The sequence below is a fragment of the Neopelma chrysocephalum genome, unplaced genomic scaffold (genome assembly GCF_003984885.1).
Source record: "Neopelma chrysocephalum unplaced genomic scaffold, ASM398488v2 Primary Assembly neopelma1_69, whole genome shotgun sequence".
NCBI classification, from domain to species: domain Eukaryota; kingdom Metazoa; phylum Chordata; class Aves; order Passeriformes; family Pipridae; genus Neopelma; species Neopelma chrysocephalum.
The window spans coordinates 2,582,651-2,596,060 of record NW_020897729.1 but is presented as its reverse complement, the minus strand read 5'-3'; the positions used below and the strand labels follow the sequence as shown (position 1 = coordinate 2,596,060).

The window sequence follows — 13,410 nt, the reverse complement described above, 5'->3', positions numbered from 1 at the left end:
AGTGCAATTGGCTTCTGAGGGTTTTCACAAAAATACCTCTTTTTCACTTCAAGACATGTCTAGAACTAAATAGCTGAATTTCACCCCAGCTGGTACACAGAGAATTTCAGGGCTCACTGTCATCCCTTCTATGCCAGAATGGTAGGGCACTGGAATGACCCTAAGTTTAAACCTCTCTCCTCACTTCTCTAAGCACTGGGGTGTTGGCAGGACAGAATACAGAGCTCAGCAAAAGAGGAATTTATATTCCCTTCCCTACTCCCACCATGCTTGGAATTTTTCTTTGCCCTTACTCAGCACTCTTCTCTCTTTCTCTGCAGAGGATAAGCACCCAGGCAGTCTCCTCCATGCAGACACTGCCTGGGAACAGGGCATTATCCTTCAGGGACCAAGGGCTGCAGAGCCGGCTCCTCCTCAGCGTGGCTGGTCCGACCCTTTCGGAGAAACAACCCGTGTTGCAGTGAAATTGACTTAACTAATTGAGCACGGATGTGAACAGGCTTCACAACACCAATCAAAAACTAAAAATCCCTGAACAAATAGGAAAAATTCTTTGTGTGGTTTGTGATTCTTTGTGTTCCTAAGATTTTCCATTGGTGCTGGCCAATAGCTGAACTCTTCTAATAGACTGACCTGCTACTGAGCTCTTACAAAACCCTCACACGGGTAGGTCCGCATGAGGCTTCTTCTAACGTCACCTTCTCCTGCTGCCAATTCAATAGGAGCAGATAATATTTATAAAAGCCAGCGAGGCTACTCTCCAAACAATGGTTTGGTTCCGGGAGACAGGAGTTTTGTCACCTTTATTTACAAGTAGAGAATAAACATTCACAGCTTGCCTTGCACTATAGTTCTTGCAGCAGTCAGCAGCTGCAGCACAGGGAAAGAATAGCGACTTGAGAGCCCCCACAGATCACAATTTCATTATTAGCCTTCTGTGGGCAACTGAAATATTCCCAAGAGAGCAGAGGGAAGGTAGAGGTGGGTACGGGTGAGGGTACTGGGGACGGCGATGAGGGCAAGTGGAATACCAGGATGGACGCGCAGAGGGAGGACGCCCGTTTAACTGGGCCCAGCATGAAAACAGCCCTTGCCTTGTCACCCGGCCAGTTCTGAGGGGCAGCGCTGCCCCACCACCCGCCCCCGGGGGTGCCCAGTGCTCCAGCCCCGGCAGCGCTCCCAGAGCGGGGCACAGCACTCCCCACACCCCCCGCACCTGGGGCAGCCCCTCAGACCGACCCCTCAGCAGCGCGGCCCAGGCGGACACTGCCCTCCCGCCGGGCCCGGCGCGGGTGGACGGGGCAGCGAAACGCCGGGCCCGGTCGCGGCGGCGCTGCCACGGGGCTGAACGCCGCCGGGACGGGTCAGGAGCTGCTGTCACCCCCCTGCCCGGAACCCGAGACCCCGTGCCCGCCCCAAGCCCCTCTCCCACACCCCAACCCCGCTCCCACACCCCAGCCCCGCTCACCGGCGCCACGGCCGCTCCGCTCCGTTTGAATGTCCCAGCGCCCCGTCCGCTTCCGGGGCAGCGGCGCCTACGGGCCGCGGCGGGGCCCAGAAGGGCTCAGCGCGAAGCGCTCGCTCGCACCCGTCGCCACACGGCGGGCGGAGGATCCCACGAGGGGACAGGTGGTGTCCCAGCCCCGCTCCCTGCAAAAGAGGGAGCTCCCCGGGATCTGCACAGTCTGCCGGGAGAATGGGAGCCTCCAGAACCCTTGTCCAGTCACAGTGGGTGAGGGTGGGAGCCCACCTTCTCCTGCGGAGGCTGAGATGGGGCATGGGGCGCTGAGGGGAGGTGGGAGACAGCGGGTGCTGCCACCCAACCCAGACCGTCCCAGCCCGCAAGGTTTGCCGCCACCGTGGTCCCTGGGGTTGGCAGCCACCCCCTGCCAGCCAGGGCAGCGGATCTGCCCTCTGGGATCCCCCTCTGGGATGGGTTGCTCCAGCTCGCTGCCGGCGCTCCTGCACCCGGAGTTTGTAGCCAGATGGATGAGAAAAGCACACGTTAGCTGATTTAGTACTGTATAGATCTGAGACTTGTAATGACCCCGTGGGAACCCTCAGAGCTTTGCAAGCACCTCGAAAAGCCGGACAGGGAAGCCTCCTTGAAGACCTGCATGGCCTCACCTTCACTGCAGAAAGGAGCAGGCTCCCAGGATCTGTTCCCTGAGCTCTTGGTGCTCCCCTGGCACTGGAGGTTGTGCACCAGGAGACCTGATGATCCTCCAGCCCACCCACGCGACAGCACCCAAAGTGACCAACTCATGGTGCTGCGCAGCAGTGGCCTGATCTGGAAAAGTCAGGAAAAGTCAGAGCCTGTGTGTCAGAGAGTGACATTAAAGCAGGAGACCAGAGTCAGGAGCTGTGACTTTTACTCCCTGCTCTTTCTGTGACTGCAGACCTCCCACAGAGCTTTATGGCAGAGTCAGGGTCTGGCTGACTGGAAGTACGTGGGGTTGGTCACCCCAGTGTTACGTGCAAACTCAGGCTGATTTTGCCAAAGAACTTCAAACAGAAGAAAATCTGGAGAGCAATAAACTCTCATGGGACCCCCAGTCAACCCTGTTTGAGCTCTCTGCCAGAGAGTGTGCTCCCCTGCTTCCTCCTACTTCCCTGGCTGCTGCCAAAGCAAGAAGGTTGATGTCTGCTCTGTGAAGGCAGAGTGGTGGCATATCCCTGGCTGTGCAGGGATGACCCAAGCCACCCCTCCAGGCTGTCCTTGCTGCATGGAGAAGTGAGGAGCTCACCTGCCTGGAAGAGCAGGGATGGGGCAAGGGGAACCCAGGAGCCTAGAGCCCCACTGTCCGCCTCCCTGTGCCAGCCAGGTGGGAGCAGCAGCTCCCCTCCATGTCGCTGAGTCACACTGTGTCTCTGCTCTTCTTCACCCCGGTGGGGATGAAGCTGAGCCAGGAGCTTGGCCAGGCTCCCCCCTGCACCAGGTGGTGCCACCAGCTGCAGCAGCTTCAGCATGCCCTGTTCCTTGCACGGACGGGGGAGGAAGCGGGGAGGATCCGGTGTTTGTCAGCACCCTGCCAGCGCTGGGCTCTGCGGTTTTGCGGTGATATCATGTGTGGTGGGCAGGACACGGCTCCTCGGCTGGACACCTCTGTCACCCTCGCCTCCTGCCTCCAGCTGGGCCCCTGCTGCACAAGGGGCCATGAGCTCCAGCAGATTGGCAGAGCATTTCTCAGCCCTCCTCTCCTGGAGGAGCAGCCAGGGATCTGGAAATCTGGTCTGGTCCATGGGGTAGAGCCTTCGTTTGTGCCCACTTTTGCTCTGCCCCATCACTGTTCCCAACAAATGAGAGATACAGCAAATATGTGTTGCCCTACCAGTGTCCCATAGGGACACAGCAGATCCTGAGTGGCTGGGACCAGCTGCGTGCCCATCCTTCACACCCTTTGGAAGAGGCTATGTGCAAATATGGCAGCAAGTTGGTGCCTCATGCAGGATGTCACCAAACACAATCCCTCCCAGGGAAGGGCTGGACTGCTTCAGTTTCACCTTTGGCTCCATCTTCCATCCACACCGTCCTTGTGGCTGCTGAGCAGAAAGGAGCAGTTGCCTCGCTACTGCTTCCACGACCCTCCATGGCAACTCATGGGCTTCCTGAAAGGGGAAGGTCCCTGGGCAGATTTTTCCCCTGCATTCTCATTTCCTGGGGTCCTGTAGCAGCAAGCCCAGCCCGGTGCCCTGGCTTGCTTTCCCACAGTGTAGGATTATCTCACCATCTTCCCCCCCCGGCAGTAACTGGTAGCTGTTTCCCCGACTGTTGGAGGCTGGAACGTGTTGTGGCACCTCGGCCGAGGTGAGAGCAGCACATGGCTCCTTGGCCGGGAGCGCCCCGCTTACGAAGGCTTTGGCTCCTCTGCCTGCAGTTTCAGTGAGGAGTGAGGGCCCGCCCGGCACTCGTTTACATCAGTGTTAATCAGGAGTGACTGGCCAAAGGGCTGGAGCCACCCCAGGATGACTCAACAAGGGGAATCCTGGATGGGAGCAGGGCAGTTCCTCTGACACCTCCATCCGCTTCCCGCAGCCCACTTGGCGTGAACTGACACTGCACATGGAAGTGCCACCCCTACCAACCTCAGTGTTACCTATTGTTGATAGTATTTCAGGTTGCAGGCCATGGCAGGGGGATGGAGGGCAGCGGGGTGCTCGACCTCTGTCTCCCTGCTGTTGTCAGAGGATAGACCCACACAGCACAAGGATATACTCAACAACAAAGTTGGGCCATGGGTTTGCTCTGAAGCCTCTGAGCACCCTTGGAAATGTCTCGATTGCAGCAGCAGCACCCAGCATTAGGCCAGAGTCTCGCTCCCTTTGACATCTCTCAGGCACTGGGAGCTGTCTGGGCACTTGACCTGAGGACTCAAGCCATGCTTGGGGGGATAGAGGTAAGCAAGACAGATTTATTACCATAAATGAGCTAAAAATCATCTCTATCTTCAGTAGATACTATCTGCTGTGTCACAACATATGTGGTCTTGCCCCACCCGTCCTTCAGCTTCTCCAATCTTCTCCTGAGCCCTCCATACCTCTGGTTGGGAAACATGCCACCCAAGATCAGGACTTATGGGTTCCCATCTCCTTCAGTGCCTGGAGAAATGCCTGCAGCATGCCCCAGACAGGAGGGAAAATCTGGTTTGGCTGTGTTTGTCCAGTAAAGGAAGAGAGAATCAGACTTCAGCAAAGAGGGACAGGCAGACAAGAAATAGGTAAAAGAGGCAGTGAAGGAGAGAGGTGGAGTGCCAGGTAGGATGTTGAAGCAGCAGGGTTAGTGCCTTGCACCTGATTTAGTTGGGATTGCCTGGATTTGTCTCCTGGATACCTTTAAGTCTCTTCCACAGTAATCCTACCAGGTTATAATGTCCAAATCTCTTCTATCACACAGCCCTCAGTTTCCCTGCATCCTCCTGCCCTGGCACGGCTGAGCGTCCCAAAGGTGCTCAAAGTGGCTTTGGATGACACCAAAGCTCCACGGGTCCTATCAGGAAACTTGGGCAAGGAGCTGCCCTGCACTTACTGAGCTTGTGGGCAGCAGGGCTGGGGGACAGGGGGGACAGGGCACATGGGGCAAGGGATGTGCAGTGGGTTCAAGCCCCACCCAATGTTCTCAGGAAGGTGGAAAAGGCGCTTTCCAGGCAGGCAGGGACTAAGGAACTGTACTGCTCTGCAGTCACTCACCTTACAAGCCCCCATCGCTGTCCCTGCATCTCCCATTCCACACACGCAGGATGGGGTAAGAACAGCCCCTGTGGGGGTCACATTGGAGCTGTGTGACCAGTGGGAACAACACGCCAAGGGCAAGCAGGGGCCAGTGCTTCAGCAGAGATGACGGGCCAAGGGGTCGGTGGGCACATCCCCGGCAGCTCGGTGAGGGCAGGCAGGGGCTGCTGCCAGCCCCGCTGCCGTCTGGCAGGCGGAGCAGTGAATGAGAGCGGAACTTATCAGTATTACCTCATGTGAAAGCTCGGTGCCTTTGTATCTCAAGCAAACACCGGCCATTATACCCCAGCAGGCTGGCATTGTTATTCTGTCTGGTTGCTAAAGGTTAGGGCTGTGGAGCCCTGCACGTCCACAGAGGCTGCCTGTGGGGTGGCAGCGGGGCCACCGTGACACTCCGCAGCCGGCAGGGCTCCCCGGCCACAGGAGCAGCGGCCCCAGCTGTTCCCAGGCATGGCCAAGGCCCGGCTCCACAAGGCTGCTCCACAAGACTGCCTTACCACTTGTGGTGCTGAAATCTTCTTCTTCCCATGCCAGCCCTTCGCTGTGGCCAGTGTAACCCCATGATGCTCAACCTGGCACCTACACAAACTCTCCTGCGGGAGATAGCCAGACTCCCTCCCAAAAAGAAAAAAAAAGAGGCAGAAAGCCCAAATATGGCTTCATCAGGATCACAGCCCTGTCAGGAGGTCAAGGGCTTGACTGCACATCAGGAGGTCAAGACCAGCACTTATTTGGCTCCCTGCATCCCAGCACTCCCCTGGGGTTTCCCACATCCCAGATGCTCCAGGGAAAGGCCCAAGAAGTCCAAAGGGTTTTTACCTTGAAGGACTGATGCCAAAAGGGACTTCCCACCACTTGGTGCTGGATTCCCAGGAAGCCGTTTCAGAGGAGCTGGAGGGTGTTTGGGGCTGGCAGGGGGGCTGCAAGAGAGCTGCTGACAGCTTTGGTGAGGATGGCAGGGTTTGCACAGCCAACCCAGGTGGAAGAGGCTCCTGCCAAGCCAGAACATGCACTTCCGCCAGAGCCGTGGGGCTAGTGAGGACCTGCTCACCAGGCCTGGATGTGCACGTAGCACATCCGGGCACAGACATTCCCCTGAGGCTGTGGCAGGGTGATGTGGTGGGGTGGTGGCATCTGGCTCCAACGCTGTGTTGGAAACCTCCTAGGTACAGGCTGGGAGTCTGTCCCCATTGGCCTGTTGGATCCTTTCTTGGGATCTGCACGAGGTATGGCTCCCTGCAGGGACAAATGTGGTGTCAGTTATTCATCCTTTGGCCTTGCCATGTCATCAGCTCTTTGGGCAGTACCTATTCCAAAAGGAATGCTCAGCACCAAAAACAAGAAGCCTGGGCTGATGTTGGGACTCCCAGGCTGTGGGTGAAACACTGCCAGACTCCCATTTCTGGGGGGAAGTCATCTGAGAAAGGGAGAAAAAAGAAGACTGTGGTATTTAGCTTGGAAAATCCCAACAACCTGCCCTTGCATTAGTGCAGAGCCGAGGCTGCTGGGAACTGGAGGCAATGCAATTCCTATCCTCCGAGGACTGACACAGAGGGAGGCTCATGGTGTGGACTCACCCATGCATTAGAATTGCTTAATTTTCTTGACATTCAACAAAACCCTGAGACATTGTGTTCCTGCTCCCACCAGAGCAGTGAGACATCCCAGCCCCAGAGCACAGCTATCCCAGTGCAGCCCTGGGGAAAATACCCAGAAAGTCAGGAGGGGACTGGAGCATCCCGGGAAGCCCAGGGTAAATGGCAAACAGCCAAAGGCAAACCCTCCCCCAGTGTGTTTCTCTCCTTTGGGGGAGAAACACAGTGTGCCTGACAGGATGTCAGCACTTCACTAGCAAAGACCTATGAGTCTCTACCTGGGGCTTGTCCCTGTCTCCTTGCCCTCTTCACTCAGGGAGGTCTGGGAGGGGACAGAGGTGCCCTCTCAGTCTCCATGCCCTTGCTGCACCTGCAGCCCCATCCCTGCCTGCCCCATCAGGGCAGTTCTGCAGGGCCTCTTCCCATCCCAGTCCCAGTCTGGGAAGAGGGGATCTTGGCCACATACATGTTGTGAGCCAGAGCCCTCTTCCAGACCCAGAGAAGACAAGGGAAAGTGTAAAATCATGCAGTGTTCCCTGTAATGCCTCATTCAGCAGCAGCTTCCAAAATAAACACCAGGGATGTTCAATGAGGCCAAAATCTCCATCTGTGTTTCAGACAGGCACCAGTGCTACCACAGCACCCCAGGAGCATCACACCCCAGTCTGTGGAGCCACCCCACCCCCATGACAGCCTAGTGGCTGCCCAAGCCCAGGGGCTATTGGTGGCCAGGTCTGAGCCCCCAGAAGGTGCTCCTGCCTTAGGGGCTATAGGGTTATTCTCCAGAAAAGCTTTCTTCGAAGCATCCTCAGGAGGCACATCACTTGCTGCATCCTGCCACAGCGGTGGGACCAGATGGTCCCCTGCCACTGCAGGCACCAGAGGCTGCTCATCCATCCCTATAACCCAAATTTAAATCCTTCCCCAAATGGCTTCTCACTGAGCCTGTTATCACCAGACCCCTAGAGAGGTAGTATAAAACCTGTAAAAAAACAGAAACAAAAAAAACCTGTGAAAAACTCCTGCTGTGGCACATCAAACCCTTGGTGACATTCTCTTGGTGAACACAGCACACATCATGTTCCTGGGGACTGGTAGTTGGCTGCACTGGTGGAGAAGTAGCTCCTCCATCCTTGTAGCTGCTCCATCCTTGTACCTCCTCCATCCCACCATGTGGGATGTTGCTTAACCAACAGCTCCTTGGGCTGGCCACTGGTTGTGCGAAAACATCAGCCACTCTGGCATCACCGTCACATGCACTCAGCCTTCTGATGTCTCTCTTTGCAAAGGGATGACTGGCCCTCACACAGCATCAGCTGTAAATCCTCACACTAGACTTATTCATCACTCCATCAGGAAATCCTCCCTGGCCCATGGCAGCAGAAGAGACATAAATTTGGGCAGTGATTTCCCCAAATCAATACAGAAACAAGCTCCCTAAGGACAAGTGAGTGGAAGAAAAAGGAGTTGGATTGCTGGCTGTTCACTGCTATGGTAGCAGCTTACTGCAGACTAGACTCCACATTTCTGTCCCGTAAACTTTCTCAGGATGATCCTTTGGAAGGTGCCTGAAGCCTGGCTCCTAACTTCAGCCGAGATGGCCAGTGCCCCAGGGCTTCCCGGCAGGATCCAGCCTCACCCACAGGCATCTGCTCACCCCTTCCTTGTGATGGGGCCAGAACACCCAGTGCTGCTGTCACACCCCCATGACCCATCTCCTCCCACCCTCCAAATCGTGCTGGCACTGGTCACACTTTGATGAATCCCTCCATCCTCAGGCAGGGAGCTCTCACACGCACACTCTCTCCATTCCCTTCCCCACTCCCTACAGTCCCCTCAAGTGCCTCTTCTCAGGGCTCATCCCCACTTTGCCAAGACTCAGCAGTATCTCCCCGTTTTTATCCCCACAGCAGCGCATCCCCATAGTTCCTGGTTCAAAGCTGGTATTCCTCAGGGCAGGCCACCCCTGGAGCCCCTCTCTCCCAGTGACTCTCTTTGGGCCCCTGGGTGCAATGGGGAGGAGTGTCAACCCCTCCAGCACATCCTGCGGGTTTCCATCCCTCCCTATCCAGCTGAGCAGGATCCCCTTTGCTCTCTAGTGCCTGGAGGGAAGCCCATAGTGACCCCAGCCCTCCGTCCATGTTCTCAGCTTCCACACATGCCCCGAGTCTGCTAGTTCTCATCCATAGTGAGCATCCTGCAGGGCTGCGGGCTATTGAAGGCACATCCCTTTAAGGGTTAAAAGTTTTCAGGCCCCCATCCCACCAAGCAAAAGGCTTTCATGCTCTTAACCCCTTCCTGCACACCACTTCTCCCACTCCAAGCTTTTGCCACCCCAATGGATCTGATCTGGTTTGAGTTAAGGCTTTGTGTGCGCTCGGCTCTGACTTTCGGCAGAGTAATTTGAATAACAAGACTAATTGGATTTATAAAGCACAGCCCTCCCTCCCCCCCACCCCCCAAACCCGAGGCTCTGCACAGTGTGACAAAGAAAACACACTAATGAAAACCACGCTGGTGAGAGCCGAGGGCAGGGACAAGCCTCCTGCGGGCTGGCGCTGGCTGAGACCTGACCGCGTTGTGGCATTTGTGGCAACACTAATACTCCGGGGCGAGGGGATGGTGAAGCAGCTCTGGGACCGACCCCAAGGCAAGCGAGGCGGCCCTTCCTCCCCGCGCTGTGACATTTCCCCCTCCGTCTGCCCCGTCTCCTTCCCCATTCCGGGTCCCCCGGGAGAAGCCGCGGGGCAGGTTGCCCGCAGCATCAGGGCAGGAGCCAGCACAACCAGGACGGTGAAGGCAGGACCCTGTGGGGTCTGCTGAGCCGCTGGTGACCTCGGGCACCCCGACATGCCCAGGTTGTGGAGCCCCAGGGCTCAGCTGCCTGCTGCTCCCCTTTCCCCTGCAGAAGCCCTGCTGACGGGGGTAGTGGTGCAGAGCCCCCCTCCTTTCACCCCAGAGAGGCTGGATGTCACATCCCAGCTACGCTTTGGGTGGGACGAGGGCTGAACCCCAAGAGAAGGGGCCTCTCTCTGCTCCTTGCCTGCACCCACGGCTCCCTGGCACTCGGGGTCGGCTCTAATCCCGACTCCATCACCTCGCTCTGCCTGCACGCAGACAAATGCCCAAGCACAGCTTCACACTCCAAAAAGTCCAAGTTGTCTCCACCTGGCAGGCACAATGAAAAAACCACCGAGACCTTCACCTTCCAGCTCCCGTTCACATGGAGCTGAAAAGCCAATTTCCTTTGAAGTGTCCCGTGCGCAATAGCCCGGGCAGTGGAGAAGGAAACATCTCCCTGCTTCCGAGCAGGGGATACCACGGACCCCCAAAGAGACATCGTCTCCCAGCAGGGGCAGGTCCCCGGGGATTTGTGGAGCAGCAGAGTCCAGAAAGACCAAGAAACAGAGCAGGAGGAAAGGGCCAGACTGGAACAGATCCCAGGGAAAGGGGGAAGAGCAGAGATTGTTTCCGTGGTCCCAGGGAAGAGATTTGGGGTGCAAATCAAGCCTGATGAAATTCAGCCCTGCATACTTCTGCAAAGAGGGGGGTGTCTTTCCTCTGTCCTGATCCCAGTAAGAGCATCCCTCCTGGACAGAGTGCCAGGGATGGTGCTAAGCTCCATCAGCAAAAAGCCAGTGGAGCTTCAGAGTTGCCCAGTGTCAACCACAGGAGCAGCAGACGCACAAATCCTGCCCTCCCAGCTGCTGAAGGGGAAGGGTGAGAGTAGGGGGGAGTCCCCACCATGTATCCAGAGCCTCTGCAATCCACTGGGATTAATCCCGGGATCACATCCTTCTCCTGCACCCTCCAGCTCCAGGAGCAGGTTGAAGGAGGTCAGACTGCACAGTCCTGTGGTGGATCAGCCAGTGGGGTCCTGTCCCAGCAGGGACCCTGTGACAGTGACTGTGCACATCACCAGGGTGCTTGAAAAGCCCCATCTCCTGGATCAGGGACCCCATGAAGCTCCTCATGAAAGTGGAGAGAGCAGGTCACCCCCTCCAAGCTGAGGGACCCACTTAGGTGCCCTCAAGGAGCGCCACTGCCCCCTCCCATCCCCCTGAGTCCCCAGCGTCCCTGCCAGGGAGGACAGTGGCCCCTGGGAGGTCCAATTTATTCCTGGATGTGGAAAAAAAAGGTTCTTTTTGCACTTGTTCCTGTCTTTTGGGCTTAACCCCCCACCGGGACCATCCCCCCCACACCTGGCCTGTGTTCTTCTGGGGGGGGTCACCGGGGCAGTGGGGGGAGCAGAGGGGCCGTGGGGCAGCTGGGCAAGGGGAGGGCAGACGGCTTGCAGGGGGGGCCAGGGGTGTTTGGGGGAGGGCGGGGGCACGAAGCCAAATGCCCCCCGCTTTCCCTTTCTGCTTTCCAAGTCCCAGAGCTGGTTGCCTTGGGCTGATGTGTCATTTGTTCCTGCCAAGGAAGAGGGGACACCCCCCCCACGCCCCCCCTCTTTAAATTCCTACTATTGTGAAGTGGGAGGCACGTTGGACCTGGTGTTTAGATGACATCACCGAGCAGGTTGGGTTATAAAATGAATGAAGCAGAAAGCCCAAGTTCACAAGCTCGGCACTTTGCAGGCGGCAGGAGGGACCTCGCGGCTCCGCTCTGAACTTTGACTCCCGTCGGTCCCGGCCTCTCCCCGGGGCTGCCCTCGGCTCCCCGCTGCCCCCCCGGCTCCCTTCCCGCCCGGCCCCGCAGGATGCAGATCTCATCCTTGCTGGCTGGTGGACTTTTACTCGCGCTGCTCTCCGTCAGGCTGGAGGCGAAGCCGGCGTCTCAGCTCCCACAGAAGGTACGGCGGGGGCTGCCCCCGGCTCTCCCTCCTCTTCCCGTCCCGCTGAGGGTCCTAACGGCACAGGGAGGGGACGTTGGGTGACTGTGGGGTGGCAGAGTCAGTGCAAAGGGGGGTCCTTCTTTCCCCACGGGCTGTTTGCCTGCAAAGGGACTCCGTGCTTCTCCGGGCTGTCCCAAACGCGCGTGTCCGGGGACATCAGCCCCAGACTAGAGGCTGGAGGGGGACACCGTGTGCCCTGTACCCCGCGGGATCAGCGCCAGGGAGGGTGGCAGTCTGCTCCCCGGCGTCACCCTGGAGACCCCGCTATGCCGGGCACGTGGGAAGGGGAGCAGAGCCGGGGCAGGGCAGGCAGCAGGTGCACGGTGGGCACGGTGAGGGGCAGTCCTGACCAAACGGCCCAGGCAGGAGCATTTGGAGTATCCCCCGGGGAAGGGGTGTCCCAAATAGGGGTATCCCAGGGACCTGGATGTCCCGAGATGCTGAGGAAAAGGGATGCGCCAGAGGCCACCTGTACTGGGTGGCACTGCCCAGAGGGCCAGGCACAGAGATGGGGACACAGAGTGAGGGGTGCCCCAGCAGTGGGATAGGAGTGGTGGTTTCCTTGTAAGGAACTGGGGTGCAGGCTGCAGAGAAAGGGGTGATACGGGGGGGGTTGTCGGGGAGGTGAATGAAGGTGAGCATTCCCAGGGCTTGGTAAGCAGAAGCTCCGAGTAGGGAGACAGATGGCCTGGGAGATGGGGGGCAGAAATGGAAGGGGGTGTGCCCCCCTAATTGTGGGTCAGAACTGGAAGAGTGGGGGCACCCAGAGATTATTAACTAGGGGAGGGAGCAGGAAGGAAAGGGAACGCAGATCTCCCCATCACTGCTGGGGACACTCTGCAAGGCAGCGGTGCAGGGGGAGCTGGGGGGCAGGACCCCCCCACCATAATCTGAAGAGCCCTGTAAACTGGTGGGGGACGCAGTGACCGAAGGGACCTGAAGGGAAAGGACCTGCCAGCTTTCAGGCCTCTTCAGATCAATGGCAGAGGACAGGGGGACAGGACAACGGGATAGTGACAGCAGCACAGCTGGGGGGTGCAGCACCACCAGCCCTTTTGAGGGGACATGCAGTGACCGGGGCACTGCCGGGAGAGGGCAGGAAGACACCGCTATGGTGTGGGTCAGGGGGATGCTCTGACACCAGGGAAGGGAGCATAGATTTAGGGAGGAAAGAAGATGCCTTGGGCACAGCCGCGGGGTGATGGGCTGCGCTGCCGGGCACCGACCCCAATCCCAGGTTTGCGTCGGCGGGGGGGGGTGGTGGTGACAGACCGACCCCGCTGCGCGTCCTTAACGGGGGGTTCCCAATACTAGCGGGGTCGCTGGGGGAGGCAGCGCTCTGACCCTCTCCCCTCTCCACAGGCGAACCGCGGGTCGGCGGCGGCAGCAGCAGCGGCGGCGGCGGGTCCGCCCGAGACGGCGGAGCGGGAGAAGGAGCGGGAGAAGGAGCGGGAGAAGGAGCGGAGCGGCGGCGGCGGGTCAGGCCCTCGGGAGGCGCGGGAGGCGCGGGCCGAGGCGCGGCCGCGGGCGGGCTGGGCGCGGCTGCTGCAGGACCCGCCGGGCCGCCGCCACAAGGGCCTCCACAAGAAGGGCCTGGGCAAGGGCTGCTTCGGGCTCAAGCTGGATCGCATCGGCGCCATGAGCGGCCTCGGATGCTGAGGGACCCCTGGCGGTGAGTGCGCGGCCGGGCCGGGATGGGGCCGGGATGGGGCCGGGATGGGGCCGGGATGGGGCCGGGATGGGGCCGGG

At 58.7% G+C, this 13,410-nt stretch overlaps 2 protein-coding genes across 4 annotated transcripts in view; one reads left to right on the top strand and one right to left on the bottom strand.

Moving 5' to 3' along the window:
• Positions 1 to 1,588, bottom strand: part of DIS3L2 (DIS3 like 3'-5' exoribonuclease 2) — a 184,017-nt gene extending 182,429 nt beyond the window's left edge. Inside the window, exon 1 of one of the 3 annotated variants that reach the window (XM_027685729.1) lies at positions 1,469 to 1,588. The gene's annotated coding sequence lies outside the window, so the exon portion shown is untranslated. The remainder of the gene's footprint in view (positions 1 to 1,468) is intronic. The other 2 variants (XM_027685731.1, XM_027685732.1) reach the window with 2 other exon arrangements.
• A 2,318-nt stretch (positions 1,589 to 3,906) lies between these two features.
• NPPC (natriuretic peptide C) overlaps positions 3,907 to 13,410 on the top strand; it is an 11,372-nt gene continuing 1,868 nt past the window's right edge. The window contains exons 1-3 of the mRNA XM_027685800.1: positions 3,907 to 4,718; positions 11,405 to 11,619; positions 13,024 to 13,333. Coding sequence (XP_027541601.1) covers positions 11,527 to 11,619; positions 13,024 to 13,320 — 390 coding nt within the window. The 5' untranslated portion in view covers positions 3,907 to 4,718; positions 11,405 to 11,526 and the 3' untranslated portion in view covers positions 13,321 to 13,333. The remainder of the gene's footprint in view (positions 4,719 to 11,404; positions 11,620 to 13,023; positions 13,334 to 13,410) is intronic.